General features: G+C 53.7%; 1 protein-coding gene across 3 annotated transcripts in view; it reads left to right on the top strand.

Moving 5' to 3' along the window:
- The window catches only part of Zfat (zinc finger and AT-hook domain containing), a 175,787-nt gene extending 154,675 nt beyond the window's left edge, over positions 1 to 21,112 (top strand). For all 3 annotated transcript variants that reach the window (XM_076836095.1, XM_076836092.1, XM_076836094.1), the window contains one exon: positions 20,350 to 21,112. In XM_076836095.1, the coding sequence (XP_076692210.1) occupies positions 20,350 to 20,589 (240 nt within the window). In that variant the 3' untranslated portion in view covers positions 20,590 to 21,112. The remainder of the gene's footprint in view (positions 1 to 20,349) is intronic.
- The last annotated feature ends 856 nt before the right edge of the window (positions 21,113 to 21,968 follow it).

Genomic DNA, 21,968 nt, shown 5'->3' with positions numbered 1-21,968 from the left:
TTCACCTTTTTTGTTCCCACAGAGGCACTTTTTTGAGGCATACTGTAGACAACCTCTCCGGACTTGCAGGCGCTCCACATAGTGGAGATAAAAGGGGAGGTGTCCCTAGCTTGTCTCCCCCTCCTGTTTCCTTTCCCCTTCAGAGCCTGTCCTGCTGTGCGGCGTCCTGTTGCCTGTGCAGCCACAGCTTGTCCTAACAGCAGGTGGACGCCCAGTACCCTCAGTTGTGCCATTTACTCTACTTTCCTCTTACTGTTTTTGGTCATTGTTATGGTTCCTCTAAGGATTCTTCCTAGAAGATAAAGAAAAAATGTACTCATACACACATGCACACACCTGCACCCACACATACACATTATACACGCACACATACATTCACATGTGAATACACACATACATGCATATACACAGGTATGCATATATGCATGTGCACAAGTGCACACACATGCATATACACATGCATGCATGTATACATGTGCATACATGCACACACATGAATACACATGCATAGTGCACGTGAGCATATTCACATACATACATACATACACACAGTGCAGTTTCTGCTCATTCACTGTCACTTAAAGGTGGATTAAGCGCCTTTGGAAGATTGATGCCAGGGGATCCCAGATGCCCTTTGAATAATCAGAGCCATTGTATATCACAGGGACTGAGGGCAAAGCTTCCTTCGCCCAGGTGGTCTGATGCTGGATGTGCAGGCGTGCGACCTGGACTCTGAGCAGAAGTCTGTGATCCAAGTTTAACTTTTGTTGTTTGATCCCCAGCTCTTTGGATCTTTGCACAATGCCAAAGTCTCACTGAGGACTGTTTCCCCCTCGCAGCTTTACTGTGAGAACCACTTTACAGCTGCAAGTTTTGGTTGGTTGATGAGCTTCTGCTCCTGCCTAAAGAACTTCACAATACAATTCATTTGACCCTGGGGCTCTGCCAGCTTTAATTATATCCAGCTCCTAATTACACATACAGGTAGCCTCTTAAAGTCTGATCATCCTTCCCATTCTCTACAGAATGTGTGTTCTGCAGCTGCTGCGTGGTCACCTTCAGCCCTGTAGATGCAGAGACAGAAAATGCATTTATCACAAGAGTTGCCGCAGTCTGGCTGCAGCAAACTAACCGGGGGGTGACGAACAACTTGTGTACGCTGATATAGCAGGAGTGGAAGCCATTTATTGTAGGACCGGAGTGGTATTTATACATTCCACACAGCTTATATTAATTAGCATAAAATAGATACAGCAGTCAACCAATAAGGAATCTCCACACTTAATGGCTCGCTGGCGTTACTTCACAAACCACTCCCTCTGGCATTTTGCCAGGCGCCATCCAGACTTGTTTACAGACTCTAACAAAAAGTGATGGCTTACTCTTGTCACTTAACACCACCCTTGTCCTTTGTAGGCCTTTCTTGGTTCCCCTTAGCTGTTTGAAACTTTTCTTTTTCATTGTCTTAAATAAAAGCTCTTTCAGAGATTTCTGTTTCTGGCATAATTTCTGATGACTTGATGTGCCTAATTCTGTTTTCAAAGTTCTTTTGTTACTTACTGAGCCCTCTAATGCCATGGTAGTTACTGAAAAATTGCATCATTTTGTGAAATCTTCAATTAGTCCTATGATATGTCCGTGGCCATATGAGAAATGATCTGAAAAAACTGGGCATCAGGGCCTTTCTCTGTTCTGTTGAGCCCCTTTCCCACGTCACCTACCTTCAGCTGGCTAAGGATGCTAGCCCGTTGAACTCGCTTCTCCCTTCTTTTCCTTTTCCCAAGCCCCATTTTCTATGATTGGTCTCCAGTAGGCAGTGACTCTGGCTGCTGCTGTCTGCAGAATCTCGCTTCTTTTGAGTTTTAATATTGCTAAGTTTACTACTGTTTGTGTGGTGCTGGTCCTGGCCTGCATCCTCAGCCTTCTGTGTGATCCCTTCCCCTCCTCCCTGACGCTGCTACCTGCACGTTCACCTGGCTGGCTGAGATCGCATAGCCTGTTTCAGCTTTGGGCCCAAGGCTGCACTGGCCCTAGCAGTCGCAGGCCAGAGCTGTCAGCCAGTCAGCGTGAGAGGCGATGCAGGCCTTCCTTGGCTTTGCCCTTGGACAGTGCAGCTCCAAGCTGGCCCTTGATCTTCTCTACATTCCCAGGGGACAGTAGTTGCCACCCTGGCCAGAGGAATTTCCCTAAGCTAGAATGCTTCAGTTTCTGCCCCTCCTCTCCTCCCCATATGTGTTACCCACTTGTAAATACTTGGGGGCTAAAGCTAGACCTCCTCACTTCTCCGTCTCCACATCTGACCTTCAGCATGTTCTCTGGCCTTCACCTCCTGTCATGCCTCAAATAGTCCCTCTTTCTCTGTGGCTGCCACTTTTATCCAAGCCAAAATATGGTCCCTGGGCTAGCCGCGTGGGCCTCAGGGGCGTGTTAGAACGAAGTCTCTGGCCCCACCCCAGGCCTCCTCTGCCATACTCTGCACTCTCCCAGCATCCCGTGCACGTCAAGCACATGTCCACTGTCAGTCTCCTGCCTGGCTAGTCCATTCTTCTCTGGCCACACTGCGTTGTTCCTGCTGCTCTGAGGTCTAGCTTACCTAAGGAGGACAGCTCAGCCTTTTCAGTTTCAGCTATCATGGTGTCCTTCACTCAGAGCCCTCCAGTGGTCTGAGAAGGGCCCACAAGTAGACTAGAGTGTCACAGGCCTGCAGTCCCCCTGGGCAGCTGCCTCCCATCTCCCTTTCCTCCCCTTGCTCATCACACACCAGCCCCTGGACTGCCTTCCCTCCCCTGCCTAACTGAGCCTTCAGGTGTGTGTTCTCGGCCCTGGCTGCACATGGCCAGTCTAGCAAGATCTCTAAGCCTCTTCAACCTCTCAGGATTGTAGGAGTGTTTTTCTCCAGGACCCGTGAATATGATGAGCTGTCACCACCAATGGGTCGTCGTAGGCCACATGGTGGGCCCTAAAAGGAGGCTTACCCACCTGAGCCTAATCAAATCCCTGAGCCCAAAGACAGAACTTTCCCTCCTGGTAGCAGACTTCAGCACAGTGAGAAATGGGAAGGACTTGAATTATTCCAAGCCACTCCCACAGGTTGACTTTGATAGGCAGAGAGTGTCCAGGGTCTCAACACCAGCACGTCGGCAATAGCCTGAAACACCCCACCATGTGGAGTTCTGCTCAGTGAAAAGCCTGCAGCCATTTGCGGGCTTCCTGCTTCCCCAGGAGCAGAGATTCAGGACTGAGGGGTCCTAAGTTCACTCTCTGATATTACCGCAGCCTGTGGGAGAAGAGGATATGGAGTAGCCATACTCTGGGGGACCCACCTTACCTATGCTAACCACAAGAGTAGAAGATCTGGGAGAAGCTGCTTTCACATACAGGCAGTCACCACAAAAAAGAAATGCAGCTGTGGTCAGTGTGGACTGTCAGAAGGGGGTCCTCCTCCCCTGAGGACTGAAGCTCTTCTCCCACTCTGGGCACTGGTGGAGTGGGGGAGGTCAGGCACACCCCATCCCAGCTCCTGGGCATCTTAGTTTGGCGGTCTGGCTTTTCTCCCCATCAGTTGAAACTCCTTGCAAGTGGCTGGAGACCTGGTGCCCTCTGTCTCCAGGGTCTCCAGCACTTGGATCACTGCTGGCACACCACCGTAGAGGCTGCTTAGAGTTCAGAACTTCAGACCAGAGGTCAGGTGGGGGAAAGCGGCCAGTGGGGCTGAGGTTGAGAAGCCTTGGGATCTCCAGGCTGGCTGGGGGTGCTTTGCCAACTGACAGAACAAAGGGTGTCTCCCAAGGTCGTGTCTCAGGGTAGAGCAGCCCTTGGGATAGCCAGCAGTTCAGCAAGACTGCCTGGGTTGAGCCCAGATCTCACTTGACAACACTTGACTGCTCTTTGAACTTCTGTTTCCTTCTCAGTAAAATGTTAAAATAATAGAGCCTGCCCCATGGGTTTCTTGTGTGGGTGATGCAAACAAAGCAGGTGGCCCTGAGCCCCCGCATGCTAAGCCTCTCAGCTCCTGTGGTTGCAGACACAGCACGAGTCCCTAGGCCCTGACTGGGCTGTGGAATTGAGCCCTGCTTTGTCCCCTTGGGGACTCCCATCCAGCAAGCAGCAGGCACTGTCCGGGCTCTCTGCTGGGCACCAGGAGCCCAGCTGGGAAGGACATCACCTCTCTCTAGGGGAGCTCATTGCTTCAGGAGGACAGTTACTCTAAGTTAACCAGGCCGAGGCTCAAAGCTATCTGCCCCCTTACAACATCTAGTTGTTGGGGCAATCTGACCTCAGGCAAGGTCCCAGGGAGGCCATTGGACTGGATGTTTGTGTCTCCACAGAATTCATGTGTTGCAATCCGGCCCCCAATGTGCTGGGCGGTGCTGGGAGGCCAAGACTTTGGAAGGTGAATAGGTCATGAGGATGGAGCCCCCATGGGTAAAGTCACTTTCCTTAGAAGAGGAGGCCAAAGCGCTAGCTCACACTCCTTCCACCAGTGAGAATACAAGGCAGTCAGCTGTCCACACCCTTGGGGCCCTCCGCAAGCCTAACCATGCTGGCACCCTGACCTCAGCCTTTCAGTCTCCAGCTCTGTGAGAAATGGACCTGTGCTGTCTGTGAGCCACCCCTTTAAGGAGCTTTGTTACAGCAGCCTGAGCTGAGGAAGGCAGAGGCCAAATGAAATGGCTGATGCTAAAAGCCGTTGCCCACAGTGAAGGAGAGCTGGGCCTGGAGCTTGAACAAGAAGCACGTGTAGATCTGGGCACAGGCCCAGAGAGAGTCACGTGTGGTAGGTCTTCATATCTGAGAGGAAGCCACAGTGAGCGAGGAGAGGTGGGCCCCGTCATCGGGTGAGTGGGAGTGGCACCCTGTGGGTGACAGCATGGGACCTTAGACTTCTGCGCCAGCCCCCGCGGGGCAGGATCAGAGCTGCATGTAAGAAGGGGTTGACGGTCTCTTTTTCTGTCCACGGATCTGTTTGCTACTGATATCTTCATTAAGTTTGTTAAGTGGTGCAGGCGATTTAGGTGGATGGTGTTTCATTATGAAAACATATTTCAGACAACGCTGTGGCCCTGTCGCCCTGGGTTTGGATTCCTGCCTCGGGTGGGCGGGGCTCTGGCGGCACAGGGAGGAGCCCAGCCTGGCTCTCGCCTGCTTCACTCTCTTCTTGCATTCCGCTGTCCAGCAGGCCTCCGCTGGGGTCTTGCGGGGGCTTGAGGTCCTCATGTCTGAGGATAGGGAGAGAAACTGCTAGAGGAAGCAGACTGCTGGACTGGGGGGAAGTCGGCCCAGAAAAGACACCTCGGCTTCCCCAGCTGGCATGGAGAGGGCACCTCAGGGTGGCAGGTGGGGCAGAGGCAGTCGCATCCTGCCTCTTGACCTGCACCTGGATCAGGCTGACACGGCGTGGGCAGAGAGGAAAGCTGGGGCCTGCAGGGATGGTGACTTGGGTGGTTTTGTGAAGACCGGGCATGTGAGTGCCTCTCCCTGAGGGGGTGCAGCAGGAGTGGCCCACACTGCAGCGAGGGCATTGGTGAGAGGAGAAGAGCAGGCCTGACCCTGAGGGGATCTCCAGGCTAGGTGGAGATCAGGGAGGAGCGGCCCCCATGTGAGTGCCTGGCAGCCTCTGGCACCAAGAGAAATGGAAATGCAGAGTCTGTGTGCTTAAAGGTCAGCAAAGTAAAGAGCCATGCATGGTAAGCCTGTCTAAATAGCAGCAGACACTCTCCAGTCAGCTGCCGCCGCCTCCCTCCTCACTGCGGCTACACCGCCATCTGTTTCAGTGGGGTTTTAAAACAGTCCTGAGGGACACACTAGGATACTAGAATCCCAGTCAGTGTCTAATGAGTGCCTACTGTGCAGGGGCATGTGCTAAGCACACAGTAGTGCAAGCTCACAGGGAGCTCTGCTCAGTGAGGAGATTGGGCCCTTGCAGATTCTTTCCAGAAGGGCTGGCATCCAGCAGCCATCAGGAGTCCTGTGCCCGGCACTGACCCCTCCACCTCTCCTTGTTCTCACTCTCAGAGAATTAGAGTCCTGTTGCAGAAGAAAGTTTTTTTTCTTTCCAGGTGATTATTTAGACCCAACCTCCTTAGTCAGAGAAGCACAAGGTGTTCCGGCCGGTGAGTCCTTTTTGCTGTGCAGTGGGTTGAAACCTCTGTGTCCTCTTCCCCGAGTGCAGAGGCCAGGGGGAAGCCTGCCTGTGGCGCCTCTCCCTATTTGCAGGACCCTCTCACCACATAGAGAGCTGGCCCTTCCTGTTTGGCTTGGGCCAGGTGCTGCTGGACATATCATGCCACAGTGGTCCCCTCTGTGCAGCAGAGCTACATGCCCTAGTGCTCAACAGACGGGTTGTAGCCGCCCAGCGTCCAGGAGGCCCAGCACCTGGGACCTGGAGAGACACGCAGGGAGATGACTGTCAGCGAGCTTCCATTACAGTTTGGGCTTAGGACCGTGCATGTCGTGTATTTCCAGAAAAGTCTGCTGTCTCCTTACAACCAAGAAAAAAGCGGGTGGCAGGGCAGGCTGAGTGCCTCCCCTCCAGGAGTGCAGTCTGGCCGGGAGGGGAGTCCGAGCCTCCTCGCTCCCTCCCATCCTCTCCTTTTTAGAAGGCTTTTCTTTTTTCTTGACATCTGGAATGGTTTCTTCCTGCCTGTGAATATCTCGATATTTTCACTAGTTTCTTGCAGATAACATTCCTGTTTTTGTCTTATATGTACATACATTTTCTAGAGTTAGGAATTTATGTTTTTTTTTTAACAAACCACATTCATTTATGCCATCTCTGCACATAATTTGGGATCACATTTGCCATTTCTTTCTTTCTGACACATGCGAGACTGCTCTGAGCCCGGGGCTGTGAAAGCAAATGTGTGTGCTTGTGACCCTCATAAAGTGGCTCTGCCTTCCACCCTCTCAGAATGCAGGGGACTGTGGCATGGCTGTCATCTAAGCAGAGGGAGAAGCCCTAATTGCTAGGGAGGGTAAGCTCCTGCCCTGGAGCCTGAATGTCCCCCATGGTGTCACCTAGAAGAATCAGCTTTGGGGTTCTTTGCTTGTTCTTGTGCTTGGCTCTCGTGGGCTCTTTGTCTACAGCCCTCTAACTCTCACCATGTCATGGAGTCGGGGAACGTCCGAGGTAAAGGGTATCCTTCAGTAAGGAGTACTTCACTGTAACCTTTCCTTTGATCTTGGCGTCGGGGAACACTAAGCAGCAAGGCCCAGCTCAGCCAGTGACAAGAGCTCGGCTCTGGAGAGAAGGATGGGCTGGAGCCCAGCCTGGCTTTCTAGTTCCGGGCAGAGCTGGGCACAGCAGGGTAGGTCATCTTAGGAGACGGGCAGCTTGACCTGCTCACAGGGTCTCCACCCCACAGAGCGGGTGCTCTTACTGAATGGCGAATGTTTTGTAACATCTGTTACCATCCCAGGATGAAATTCATAGATACTATACATGCATGCCAAATGGAAGGCATCCCAGTGTCCTAACTATAATGGCAAGGAGCAGCAAATGCAGTCCCTTACAGCGCACCAGTAAGAATCTGTTACTACTCAGCCATGACTGCCTAAGAGACATAGTTTGGCAGAACAGTGGCCCCCGGAGATGCCCAAGTCCCAACCCCAGAACCTGTACATGACAAGAAGGAATAAAAGTTGCTGACTGGCTGAATTTAAGATGGGCAGATTGACCTGCATCCTGTGGAGGGCTCAACCTCATTGCCCCTTTATGTGGGGCAGAAGAAGGAAGAAGAGTTGGAACCAGAGGACTGCATCCAGGGATTCCCCAGCCACTGCTGGCTTTGGAGGTAGAAGGAGCCACAAGCCAAGGTGAGCAGGTGGCCTCTAGAAGCTGGAGAAGCCAAGGAGGAATGCAGCCTTGTGATGTGGTGGTTTTAGACTTCTGAACTCCAGAGCTGTAAGATGATAAAACTGGGTTGTTTTCAGCTGCTAAGTTTGTGGTCACCTGAGCATAAGTCTGTGAGGGATGCACCAGCTTCCAGCCAGTCTGAGCGGAGGTGGAGTGGGGAGTCCAGACATGTGAGTAGCATGGGGACGCTGGGGGCTTTCCTAAGCAGAACCACTGCAGCCTTCCCTCAGCGTGCACAACGGGTGTGTGCCTGTGAAATCTCTGCTTATGTGCAATTCAGAGTTAGGATCCAGGTTCAGGGGATCATAAACAGGGCTGTTGTTGGGTCCTCGTGACTGGAGGGACATTTAGAAGTGGTTTGAGAGAACAGTTCTTGGTCGTGCATTGCCATCCACCCCCACAACTTCCCTAACATCTCTGCAGTGGGTGGAGGGTTGTGCCTCTGAGATCACAGGCTTTCCGCGCAGTGCAGGGAGAGGAGTGTGACACAGAGGACAGCGAGATGGAGAGGGAGGCCAGCGGCAAGTGTGCTTCTCCTCTCCAGGCTGCCAGTGGGAGCAGCCCTGAGGGAGCTGGGAAGGCAGGGTGTTTTCTCCAGACTCCTGAGGGGTAGCCGGTCCTGCTTTCCGGATGTAGGCATGCAGGGAGGGGTCAAGAGTGAAACCAGCAGACAACGGGAGTCCCAGCACGGTGCTCTTGGAACAGCTGGTTGAATTGCACTAGCACCAGGGGGCTCGTCACATCAGTTCTGAGACAAGGAATGTGTTCTGTGTCCCCTGTTGTCAGTCCTCGCCCCCAGGACAGTCAGTATGACTAGTTGTCCCCTCAAATGACATTGTGCCATATATTGGAAGACACGGGCATCTTTTTGACTGTGCATCTTCTCTAACCCGGATGGCTTGTGTACCCAATGACTGTTTTTAAAGCTGGGCCGCTGTCTTTGAGTGCTGTGTGATGGGTCTTAAGGCCTCTTTAAGGTTAGCCTCAGGTGTGATGTTACGACCTCACGGTGTTATGGTTTAGATGTGAAGTGCCCCCCAAAAGTTTATGTGTGAGATAATTCAAGAAAGTTTAGAGGTGAAATGATGGGTTATGAGAGCCTTAACCTAGTCTGTGCATAAATCCTCTAGTGGGGTTAATCGGGTGGTAGAGACAGGTAGGGTGTATCTGGAGGAGCTGGGTTGATGGGGGTGTGCCCTTGGGGTTTATATTTTGTCTGTGGTCAAGGAGCTCTCTATCTGCTTCTTGGTGGTCATGTCTCAGCCTGTTTTCCTACATCACACTCTTCTGCCATGATGTCCAGCCTCACCTTGGGCCTGGGGCAGTGGAGTCAGCCATCTTCAGATCCGGACCTCTGAAACTGTGAGCACCCAAATAAACTTTTCCTCCTCTGAAATTGTTCTTGTCAGATCTTTTAGTCACAGCTGCAAAATAGCTAGCTAAAACACAAGGGCAGTTGAGAAGAGGTTGGGATGGCACCCTGTCCCTCTCTTGAGAAAGTCTAAGCTGACATTTACACCAGTGTACTCACCATTTGCTCACCTTGATCTTGGTGCCACCTCACATTCCGGTACCTCTTGCATGTGTGCCTCAGTCAGACACAGCACCTCCCACCCTGTGTTAGTGGCCTTGAGAGGTGAGCCGAGGTGCCCACCCTCGTACTGCTACATGGACATGAGAGGTTGCCTAAGAGCCCCAAGGTCAGACCCTTTGAGACGACTGTGGCATACCCAGGTGTGCCTGCAGAGGAGGGGCCTGGGAGTGCCAACTGCATCTTCATAGTGAGGGTAGCTGCTCCTGCTGGTGCTGTGGACACAGAGTGTGTGGAAGAGAAAAGGGTGTGGGTGGTCAAAGCCTTTGGTTTGGGGAAATGGGCTGGTGGTGATGCCCCTTGCCCAGAGAAGGTCAAGGTCAAGAGGAGCATAAGAAATGGAGGGAGTAGTTGGATTTGGGCTATTAACTTGGAAGTCGCCATTTGACATCCCGGAGTATGTACCCAGCAGGGATCAAGCTCTGTGCGTCTGGGTTGCAGGGAGAGGTCTGCTAGAGATGGATCTGGCAGTCAAGAGCCTAAAGCCAATGTTTGAAGTGAGTCTGGCTGAGAAGCTGTAGGGAGGGAGTGTAGACAGAGAAGTGGTCCTGGCTGAACGCGGCGGCACTGCTCAAGGTCCAGAGAGGAGGGGGATGCAGCAGCGAGGACCAGAGGACACTGCTGGGCAGCAGTAGGAGGGAGGAGAGAACTGAGCAGAGGGAGCGAGTAAGGAAAGAGCCAGAGAGCCAGGTGCTGCCAGAGGCTGAGCAGAGGCAGTGACGGGGGTGGCAGTCAGACTCCAGGGACAGGGGTAGGTCCGGGGAGGGCTAGGCATAGAGCCTGCCTGGAGCAGGGTAAGGATGAGTGGTGTGTGACCATGAGGGACAGCACTCTGGCCTCTTGCACCCTGTGCCCACTGGCTGTTTGGGCCCCATCCTCCTTGGGTGGATGCCGGCTTGCCCCTGCCTCCAATCTCCAAGACTTTCCAGCCTCCACAATTTTGTGTCTGCCCTCCCCACAAAATGGATTGACTGGAGATCTGATCATTTCTCTCCTGTCTAAAGGAGAGGCACCCATTAATTTTAGAGTCACATTGGACCATGTAGGTCCTCCAAGACCTGACTTCTGGGGCCCTCTCTAGCCTTTTTCCTCTTTCTCCGTCTCTTGCTGGCTCATATCCTGTGCTCTGGTTGGGCTGAGTGTCATTACACTGGCTGTCAGGTTTCCGATAGGCTGCTGCTCCCCCCTGGCTCTTCTTCTGCTCTCTCTCTGCCTCCTCTTGTCCTCTGACTCCTGTGAACCCTGCAGTGTTCAGGATCTGGATCATCATCTTCAGGAAACCATTTCTGACCACCATGCACCCCACCCTGGCAGTCCAGGATGAGTCCCCATCCGTTTCCTGCTGTGGGGGCAGAGCCTAGGTTCTGTCTCCATCTTCCAGTGGAGCACCTGACAGGCACTAGATTCTCACTGGGACAGAAGAGGGCCCAGAGGTCAACTCAGGAATAGTGGTGGTTCAGCCCATGAGAAACAAGACTTTCCAAGGCAGACTGGGTGGCTGGTCACGACAACTTGCCCAGTGACTGGCTCTCCACTCAGAGGCATCAAGACACAGACGCCACTCTCTGTCTTGCAAATCAAGTGCTAATGCTCCCCACAAGTTTCCCTCCATCTTCTGGTTTCCTGGTCACTTCTGACCCTGCTTACCTCTGCTAGTCTGCCCATCTGCCAGCTTCATTGGAAAGGTGGCCAAGGAGCCTGCGGGGAGCCAGGAAGTCGGAGCTGCTCAGGTGAGCCCGTTGCAGTGACTCTGAAGTGCCTCCTCTCACTCCTTTGGGCATGCAGCAGAGTCGCTCCTGATGGTGACTTACCCCTTCTCTCCTCCAGTCGGCTGGACCTTACTTGTAGGTTACGGACGGGAGCAGATTAAGCACATTCTGTGTTCCTTATTCCTTGACTTGAACTCAAGGAGGAGGAATCCACTGGTTGCCCCTGGCCAGGGGTGGCCAGGCTCAAGCAAGGCAGGGTCAGAAAGACACAGGCTATACCTTCTCAGAGATGAGTAAAACCATTGCCGTGCAGGCGTGATGGCACGCCTATAATCCCAGCAACTCAGGAGGCTCAGGCAGGGGGTTTGCAAGTTCAAAGCCAGCCTCAGCAATTTAGAGAGGCCCTAAACAATTCAGTGTCTGTCTCTAAATAAAATATTTATAAGGGCTGGGGATGTGGCTCAGTGGCTAATAGTCCCTGGGTTCAATCCCCATACCAACAAAACAAAACCATGTTTGCGATCCCAGGGGGTCAACACATGGCAGGTGTCAACACAGGGCTCTATGGGAACACTGGCTCAGGGAGCCTGCAGAGGCTTTCGGAAGGGGGATACATGCCTCAGTTCCCAAGGGTTCGATAGAATCTTCAGGGAAAGGGTGTGGTTGGGGCTTCATGCTGGTGGAGGAGCAAAGGAGGAAGTTCAGAGGCAAGAGAGTATGTTCCAGAATCAAAGTTGAATGTGTGGGGGTGCAGGCAGGAAGGTCCTCACCTGAGTAGCAAGAGACCTGGGACCCCATCCTGAGGGTTGCAGGAGGCATAGTATAGAGAACTACCTAGTAAGACTGGATATCAGAGGCTCTGTGCATGGTTTCAGATTCTAGAATCATCAGTAACCAGCTGAGAGATCCTGTAAACTCTGTGAACCCCTCCCTTCCTTTCACCTTTGTGGTGGGCATCCTCCTGCCCTGCCTTTCTCACAGAGCTGTCTGGAATTAAGTGAGATAAAGGATCCAAAAACATTCGTCAGGTTTTTCATTGCTGTGACTAAAAGACCCACCCAGAACAACTGTAAAGGAGGAAAGTTTAGTTGAGAGCTCATGATTTTAGGGGTCTCAGTCCACAGACAGCCAGCTCTGTTCCTCAGGGCTCAAGGTGAGGCTGAACATCATGGTGGAAGAATGTGGTGGAAGGAAGCAGCTCATATGATGGTCATGAAGCAGGGAGAGAGACTCCACTCACCATACACAGAACATACCCCCAAAGGCACGTCCCCAATGCCCACCTCCTCCAGCCACACCCTGTCTGCCTTCAGCTGCCACTCAGTTAATCCCATCAGGGGATTAATTCACTGATCTGGGTAAGGCTCTCAGAACCCAATCATTTCTCCTCTAAACCTGCTTGCATTGTCTCATATATGAGCTTTTGGGGGTCACTTCACATCCAAACCATAACAGATGGGGAGAGTGGAAAAGGTGTAAACCAGGAGCGATTTCTTCTGCGGCAGGCCCACATTGAAATCTAGAGCTGCACACAGCTGTACAGCCACAAGCACGGGGATGCACACAAAGCTACGCCCAGACCCCACCCACACACGTGTGTGCACAGACATGCACACACACACACAGCCATGTACACACCCCTCCATGTTCATGCATGTATTCACATTTACATGTGAACACAGAGTGCACACACTACTCCCGCAGCTGTACATATGCATGCACGTGGAAGTGCATGTACACACACACGGGCATCGCATGCACACATTCTGCACAGCTGCATGAACATCCATGCATGAATGTGCAAGTGCATACACATATCCATGTAGATACCCTGCCCTCACACGCTTGCTGCCCGTCCAGCTGTCCTCCTCCTGGGAGTTTGTCTCCTTGAGCCCAACCCGTGAGAGAGGCTTGCTGTGTTTTTTGTTGATGGTCTTGACAATGGCTGTGTCCTCTTACTGGTGCTGAGTCCTTTCTGCCTCCCCAGATCACAGAGGGCTGCCTCTTTGACCAACTCTTGAAAGTCCTTAGAACTAATCCTGAACAGTAGGAGTACCAAAGAGAGGAGGATAAATCGTGGCTTCTCTGTTCATTTCCTGGGCCGCAGCCCCGGGAGCCTTCCCTTCCATGGACATTAATGACATCCGAAAAAGGGTTATTCCCCAAGACACAGTTTAATAAATGGGAACCTGGTCAACTTATTTAAAAACGGATTTGAAACATGAAGGATGCCTGAAGCAAAACAGCCTCCTGGTGGTGGCAGCAGTGGCAGAGATGACGATGAACTTTCTTCCCCTGAAAGCACAAAGTACAATCACTGTCCTAAGCAGACCCCCCACCTGGGGTCCCTGAAGCGAAGGCGTTCATCATCTATCAGTGCCTGGTAGGCCGCGGGCTTGAGGCAGGGCCCTGGGAGCATGGACAGTATCTAAACACAGGCACACGGTGGCGATTTCATTTGAAGGTTCCAAACCAAATGTGGGTTAAACTGATGCCATCTCACTATGTGTCTTTCCATTTTCTTTTCATTTTAGGGCCAAGAGAGGGTTTTCCCCTTCTTTCTTTATTCGTCATTTTTTATGTGCCTAGAGCCAAATTTAAATGATGTCTAAGTTGGATGTGGTGGTGCATGCCTATGCTCCCAGCTATTGGGAAAGTGAGGCAGCAGGATCCCAAGTTCAAGACTGGTTTGGGCAGCTTCGCAAAGCCCTTTCTCAAAATAAAATGAAATAAAAGGCTGGGAATGTGACTCAGTGGTAGAGTACCTGCATAGCATGCTGGAGGCCCTGGGTTATCCCCAGTGCTAAAAAATAACCCAACCTCGCAGCGTGCTCGGTTTGACTTGGCCTGCCTGGAGCCTGGCAGTTCTGGTGCCTCATGAGTCTGAGTCGAGAGCACCGTTCAGGTATCGAGCTGATGAGGACCTGGCCAGCAAGGGCACTGGGCCCAGGAGGTCGTTGCACAGTGTTTGGAGAGCCATGGGTGAAAGGTGTGATGCGGGTGTGTTTACCCTGTGCCACAGCAGGTTCTGGGTGCTGTTTGGGTAGCCAGCTGCAAGAGCCCCTGCCCTTCCCTCAGCATGGCCTCCGTGGGCCTCAGGAAGGCTGCAGCTTTTCCTTCCCTGAGTTAATCTCTGCCTGTCACATTTCAACGTCCTTGGCTCTGTCTGCACTGTTTTGATGTCCCAGCACGGGTTGTGGTCAATGCAGTGTCTCAAGCACGTGGACTTGTGTTCAGAGGTGGGTTCCAGTGATGTAGGTTCTGTGCACCAAGGTGAGGTCTACCCCAGAAAGAAGCCACCCAGGCGGGCTGCCCTAAGGGCTGCCCCTTTCCCTGTGGTCTTCTGTAGGACAGGATGCCCTCCTCACACATTTCCCCTGGCCATTGTCAGGGTGCTGCCCAGCCCAGTGGGCTCTGCCTTCCGAGGGGTCATGTTCCTGCCTTGGCCAGACCTTCAGGCGTTCCCGTGAGCATCAGCTCTGATGCCTGGGCACATAGATGGAGGAGTCCCTCAGTGTCTTTATTGAATAGGAGGTGAGTGGAGAATCATGAAGAAGGTGTGTGTCCCCTAACGTGCCACCTCCCCTTGGCTCAGTCCTGCTCTGTGGGCAGTGAGCTGGGGTCTTGTGTTCATCAGAGGCGTGGAAAAACGGGGAACAGCAGCACAGCCTGCACCTGGGGCATGGGAGCATGGGCACACCAGAGTGGCAGCCCCTGGGGCAGCTTCTCTTCCTGCCTGAGCCCCACTGCCTCCAAGACAGGGGCACTGAGACCTCTGGGGTGCCGTGAAGACCCGAGGCTGAGGTGTGTGCTGCTTCGCCCAGCGTCTGGCACACCACTTGCCATTGTTATCGTTTCGCACATTGTTTGGGCCACTGTAAGCAGCAAGGAAGCTGAAGTCCCTGAGCCTCAGAGCTGTCCTCACACTGTCCTGCATCAGGTGCTTTCCTTGTTTAAACATTCAAGGGAAATCCTGCTTAGCACCCACCCAAGGGCCAGGTGTCCTTTGTGGTCTGCTGAGAACTCACCTGGTGTAGTGGGGGTTCTGTGGATCAAAAGTCACAACATCTGGACTCAGGTTCCAGCCGTGAGGCCCTGGGCAGATTGTTCCCTGAGGCTGGGCTCCCTCTGTGGAATCGGGGGTTAGCCCTGGGACTCTGGTGCTGATGGGTGTTTCCCCCCATGAAAGACATGCCACTTTCCCCACAGTCACGTCAGTGGGGACCCAACAGTGCATGAAATAAGGACAGGCAGCTGCTGGGCCTGTAGTATGAGGCTGCTCTGGGTGGCTGACCTTCTCCTCACCTCAGGTTCTGCCGTGGGTACTTCTGGAGCTGTCCCAAGCCTTGCATGTGTGGCTCAGAGTGTGGCCCTGTTCTGGGCTTGGAGGAGCCAAGGCTGACCCTGCTCCCAGGAAGCTGCAGGTTTCAGAGCAATGACACAGAGATGGGGTGTAATGCAGCCCACACAGGGCCTCATGTAGCACCAAGGGGGTGATGGAGGACCTGTCTTCCTTAAGGGGTCTTCCTGAGCAAGGAGGATTTCTGGAACTTACTTGGATGTTAGGAGGGAAACACAGGGAGACGCTTAACCTGCTAAGAGTAGCTTTTACAAAAAAGTGCGAAGGGAGCTGGAGGAGGAGGAAGGGCAAAACTGGTAGGGAGCAGGAAGGAGCAGGGGTAAGGTGGTCAGAGTCAGCCCTGGTGGCCTCCCACCCCATGGGGTCTCCATCAGCATTGCCAGGTGAGTGGACTGTGGGGATTAAAGCCAAAGTGACTGGGTCTCCAATGGAGCTATTTTTCATGTCCGTGGAGCCCCTCCCCCAGGTGCAGGGCTCTGGTTCTGTCCTAGGTTCTTGAACCCTTGATACAGGCAGAGCTGCAGGACCCAGGGCCTGACCAAGTGACCATCTGAATGGTCTCACAGGCTCTGGTTTCTGCTAAGCTATGCTGCCAATAATTTAGCTGAAGGACACATTAGATACAACACTGGGGAAATGGAGAATCCATCTCTGGGGGAATGATACTATGAATGCAGATTATTTCTGCCACAGAGAACAGTGTTGAGACTGTGCTAATAGATTAAGCTACCAGAGTGAGCATTCTGAACAGAGAGTGGTTGGGAGCTATACCGACAGACTTAGCCTGCTTGGACGTGCGGGGACAATAACTTAATCCTGTCAATCTGTAGTGTGTGGTTCCTTTAGACACAGTTGCCCTGAACCTGCTGAGGATGATCTCTGGAGTTGGGTCACTCAGGCCAACGTCCAGCTCTTGCAACTTCACAATCACTTGGCCTTAGACGAGTCACTAGACCCCTAGGAACTTCAGTGCCACCTTTTATAACAACGGAACAGAAATGCCCGAGCCACAGACGTGCATGAACAGTTGGGATGAGGATAGGAGAATATTCAGGAAACTGCAGGGGGCTGGGTGGACACCAGCTCCCCTGGGACAAGGGTAGGGAGCACCTGGTTTGTAGAAACTGCATAGAGGCAGACATGGTCACGTAACACCTGAATACAGGAAGGGTGCGCTCCGTGGAAGGCCTCACGATCCTCTAGGGGCCTTCAGTGGCCCTGGCTCGTCCTCTGTGTATGGTGCTCAGAGGTGGCTTGACCAGGGATGGCACCTGTGCAGGCAGCTTCCACAGGGATGGTAGAGCCACACAGAAGGTCCTGTGTGTGAAGCAGGCCAGGCAGCAGGCAGCACAGATCCTGGTAACCTGGGTTGGTGTCAGGATGTTTGCAGTGCCCAGTGAGAAAGCTAGAGTGTGCGGCCATCACACCGCCGGCTGAGACGCTCCTGGCAGGACTGCTGTGGAACACACGTTTACAACTGCCTCCATCACTTTCTCTAAATTAAGTTCAACCCATTGTGTTTGGAAATTTCATTGCATCCTGGGAATTAGTAATGGGTAAAGTTAGTGGTGATTTGTTGGACACACCCTAGAGCTAGAAATTGAAAAATGAAAGCAAATGGAGAAGGAGTTCTCTTTAAATAGACTTAATACTTAGAAAAGGTAATGTGGACAAACAGACATAATACTCAGAGGAACCGTGAAGGAAGTGCAGTCCTCAGGAAGTCTCACATGGGGCAGGTTTTGATTCAGCAGGCCCACAGACTGGATGAGGCAGGGTCCTTATTTGAAAACCTTCACTGTCTGCAAAATGTGACTCCGTCTTTCAGCTGATGACCAAGGCTCCTCAAGATTCTATTGTAAACGTCATTTCAGGCCACTCCATCTACTGTGACTGTACGCAGCCCTGTTCATGCATGATGTGACAGCTGTCCCTGTCACCTCTTTCATGTATTCCAACGCCATTCTGGAGCCCAGGGTGGAGGCTGGAGGCTGGCTCAGTCAGAAGCAGAAGTCTCTGTAGAGATAAGAGCCCAGAGAAATTGAGGACCGAGATCCAGGAACCCTCAGCTTTTGCAGAGGGCTGAGGAAGAGCAGCGTGGAGCCCTGGGATCTGGGAGAGGGATCAGAAGAGCCCAGCAACCCATCGTGAAAGCAGCAGAGACTAAGCTGAGTCAGGTCGGCAGTGCTGGATGGCGTCGAGCCTTCTGGAAGGGGGAGATGAACTCTGCCGGGGTTTGGTGGCTGAGAAGTGGTGGCAGCCTTGGCAGGGCTAGGTATGTGCCTTCCCTGTGCTCACCACGCCGTGCCCTTTAGCATCATGATCCCTGAGAACGCTGCCTCTGTGAAGCCCCGGCCCCATGTGACAGTTAATGATAGGCACGTGGCTTACCTGCCCATCCAGCAGGAGGGAGTCATCCTTGACACCTCGCCTCCACATCTGAGGGCAGTGGCCACATGCTGGCCATCCCAGGCATCCCCCTTCCTCCTGGGACCAGCCCTGAGGACTCAGCGTACACCCACTGCATCCCCTCGGCAGGGCGGGGCTGCCCCTGAAGGGCCATGGGGCATGGTCCTCCCCGTCCTGGCCAGGATCTCAGCCCCATCCACACTCAGACATGGTGTCAGGGGGGTTACAAGAACAAGAATGCACAGCCGGTGGAATATCTCGATGGACGAATGCTCCTCACTTTAGGCTTCAACCTCAATAGCAGTCACCAAGCCCAGGGATGGTGCCATGTCCCAGGGTGTGTCTTAAACTGCAGATTGTGGCTCTGGCTGTGTTCATCACCACCTGCCTTTTGAGTGCTGCCTGGGGCATGCTGGTCCTGTTGGCACCTGAGGCCCCTAGGACCTCTGCATAGCCCACCCCTGTCCTTGCTCTGCATAGAATTTACTAACGTGGAAGGAGAAGAGATTTCTTGCATATTTCTCCCCATTCTGTTTTCTGTTGGGCACTTTCTTTTTAAGTGAAATAGCCAATGTTTATTTCTCCAGTAGTAGTTCATGGTTCATTTTCCCAGTTAAATGAAATTGAATAAACAGCAAAAGAAGAAAAAAGAAAAGGTCTTGGCTTGTTCTAAGACAGCAAGCCAGGCTGAGTCTATCAACAGTTTCCACTCAGAACAGCTCTCCAGCTTCGGGGCGGGGCGGGGATTCCGTCAGCCTGGAAGTCCTTCCAGTCCCTGATACCAGAATTGCCAGGGCTCCCCAAGGTGCCTTTCCCACTTCCTTCTATGGGTTGAACACGAACCACCTGTTGACCCAGCAACTGGAATAGGACAGGGGTAGATGGGCCCTTCCCACAGAGAAATGCCCATGACCTGTCACAGAGGAATGGGCAGGGGACAGAGAGCCACCTAGTATCCATCATGAGCTAGGAGGGGACAGAAGCATCACTGGGCACCACAGGGGATGCCAGAGCAAGCCCACCCTGCCTGCACCTCCTGGAGGTCACGGGCCTCCCTGGTCTCCCTGAGGCTAAGCTGTGTCTTCCCAGGAACCAGTCACCCCTGGCAGTGGACTGTGCTGCACTGTGTGCCCGTCCCCAGCCTGGGCTCTCATGGGGACTGTGGTTTTCTATGGTGTCACCACCTCAGTGCTCATCAGTGTCTGGCACCTCATAGGTCATCACTCAGCAAATATCGAGTGCTTATTCTCTGATGAGGCAGACATGCCCCATCCTTGTAGAGCATGCAGGTGGCTCCAGAGGTGGCACACGTCTTGTTGAATGAATGAAGGAGTAACTGATGGCCACAGTCCCTCCCGGGCAGAAGGCTTGTAAGGAAGTGCTGTTGAATGCGTGGGAAGACGTGGCCTCGCAGCCAGGAGGGGAGCTGCCGCTTGCTGGCTGGTGCAGGCAGCACACGCTCCTTCCGCCTCGCCCATTGGCCTCAGGGAGATGCCGGAGCAAGCCCACCCTGCCTGCACCTCCTGAAGGTCACGGGGCCTCCCTGGTCTTCTGTACCAAACGGTCCCAGGCTCGTGGGCCTCCATCCCAGGCCCGTGGGCCTCCATCCCAGGCTTGTTTTCTAACCTTTCAGTCATTTTTTGCAGTTCTAGGGTCTCAATTCTTTTTCTAAATCTTTCCTGTGTTTTTTAATCCTCTTCTCAAGATCAAAGGCAGCTGTTACCATTCCAGAGTTCTCAGGGACGTGGGGCCTTAGCACAGCTGGAATTCAGCCTCCCTCGGACTCTTCCAGCTTGGAGCTGTGAGAAAGGCTTGGCTGGTCAGCAGGTCCTCTACTGCCAGATGCTCCCTGAGGCTCTCGTGCCCACACTGTGGTGGCCAGTGCCGTCAGCAAGCCTCCTCCTGAATGTGTAGGGCACCAGTGTCCATTCATGGCCTCTGGGGAGAGTCCTCCAAGGGTGTGTGCTCCTGCCTGGGGTGGTAGTGGTGTCATGCAGAGCTGAGCTCCTGGAGTGTGTGGGAAGACAGAACCAAGGAGAACCTTGTCCCTTTATCACCAGCTGCCCCAGCTGTATGTCTCCAGGAGCCCTGTAGCCCAGGCCTGAGTAACCCCCTTGGGGCTTCCAACCCTCCTCTTTTAGTGACCCCCAGCCTGGGGCTCCCAGGAGGCAGCTTGGCACCAGGAAAGGAACCTCAACTTTGAGTCTGAACTTGAGTCCACCATTTGCCACAGTGGAGAGGCCTTGCCCACGTTGCTGGTGCCAGGAGACCTTGCTGTCTTAGAACATGGGGCGAGAGCACACACAGCATGGTTGAGGCTCTGGGCAGCCTGGTCAGGCACTGGACTGTACGAGATGCTCGTCCACCAGAGTTGTGTTTTGTAGTTATCGCTCAACATGCATGACCACTTTCTTGCCTTCCCCAGGTCACCGATGAGGAGCCCAGCTCCAACCACACGGTCATGATTCAGGAGACCCTCCAGCAAGCCTCTGTGGAGCTGGCCGAGCAGCACCACCTGGTGGTGTCCTCCGATGACGTGGAGGGCATCGAGACAGTGACCGTGTACACCCAGGGCGGGGAGGCCTCAGAGTTCATAGTCTACGTGCAGGAGGCCATGCCACCCGTGGAGGAGCAAGCCGAGGAGCAACCTGCCCAGGAGCTCTAGGGGACCAGCATCACACAGCAGAGCGGCCCTCCCTCTACACTCCTGTCAGTGGCCAGACAGGACCCTCCTGGTCCTCCTTGGGATGGTCAGGGCGACTGCATCACCAGCAACCCAGGAGCCCGTTTCCTGGCACAGGTGCCCCTGACCCTGCAGCGTCTGCTTCGGAAGGACGTGCATCAGTGCACCTGCCTCGTCGCCCCTTGCTTCAAGTTCCAGGGACTCTCTCCCCTTTAGCATCTTTCCCAGTCACATCCCAGTCCTCAGCCCCCATCTAGGTGCCCGTCCACATCTGGCCCCGATGTGCGGTCTGGGGGAAGGGAGGCGGCCACCACACAGCAAGTGACCTTACGGTCTTGAGTCCCCACTGGGCGGGTGGGTGGATTGTCCTGGTGCTCTCCAGAGCCCTACCGTCCTCACGTGTGGGCGCTCGTGGTCACGTGGAATAGCCACCACCCCTCACAGGGCCCAGCTTACCATCTTGAGATTCCTTTGCTTTTAGGAAAAACGCACTTTTACTCTTCACCTGCCGTTGTGAGGCGGTGAGGTGGATGGAATAAAAGCATTCCCTGCCTGTGGTCTCCGGCTCCTGGCTGGGAGGTGGGGAGGGTTCACAGTCCCCTGCTCAGCCCCAGATCCCCGCTTGGCCCCACCTGAAACATCCCAGGTCCTTACGTTGCAGCTGGTGGTGCTCTTTCCTCCTCAGCATGTAGGTGGGCTTCAGGGTCCTCTGACTGGGGTCAGTGACCTTCTTTTTCCAAGTGGCCAGTATCTGATTCACTGCCAGCCAAGAGGTGGCAGTGCCCCTTCTCCACTCTGTGTCTGGGAGGAGCTGTAAATCGACCATTAGAAACCTGTGGGACACGGTGTTGTGTGACTAAGCTCCCTGGTCTGTGCTCCTGGTAGGTCTGCTGCCTTCGAGGTAGGCCACCCAGGCAAGTGCTGCCCACTCTGGAGTCTGTTGACACCTCCCCCACCCACCTCAGGCTTACTGAGGTCAAGGCTGAGTGCTCCGGGATCCCTCCTCTAGCTGGGATAGTGGGCAGGTGCACAGGCATGTGGCTGCAGATACAGCAGCCCAGGGCTTGGGCTCAGAGCCTGCACCTGGCCTCCCAGTGACCACCCTCACCTGCCCTTGCAGGGCTCCCACAGGGCATCTGGGGAAACGTCGGGGATGCTGCTCCATCACAGGAGGAAGTAGCCTCTGCTCCAAGGGCATGAGGATGTGCCTGTGTCCTTCAAAGGAAGGAAGGCGGGCCCTCCCTGGGATGGCTAGGGAAGGCGTCCTGAAGAAGGGGCCTGTGAGCCACCTGCTGAGGCCGAGAGCAATTTGCTGGGGGGCGGTGCCTCAGGGAAATGACATGAAATGACATTGGACAGCC

Source organism: Callospermophilus lateralis, chromosome 16, assembly GCF_048772815.1.
Source record: "Callospermophilus lateralis isolate mCalLat2 chromosome 16, mCalLat2.hap1, whole genome shotgun sequence".
Lineage (NCBI taxonomy): Eukaryota > Metazoa > Chordata > Mammalia > Rodentia > Sciuridae > Callospermophilus > Callospermophilus lateralis.
The sequence above is the reverse complement of the archived record's forward strand: the minus strand, read 5'-3'. Positions and strand labels throughout refer to the sequence as shown.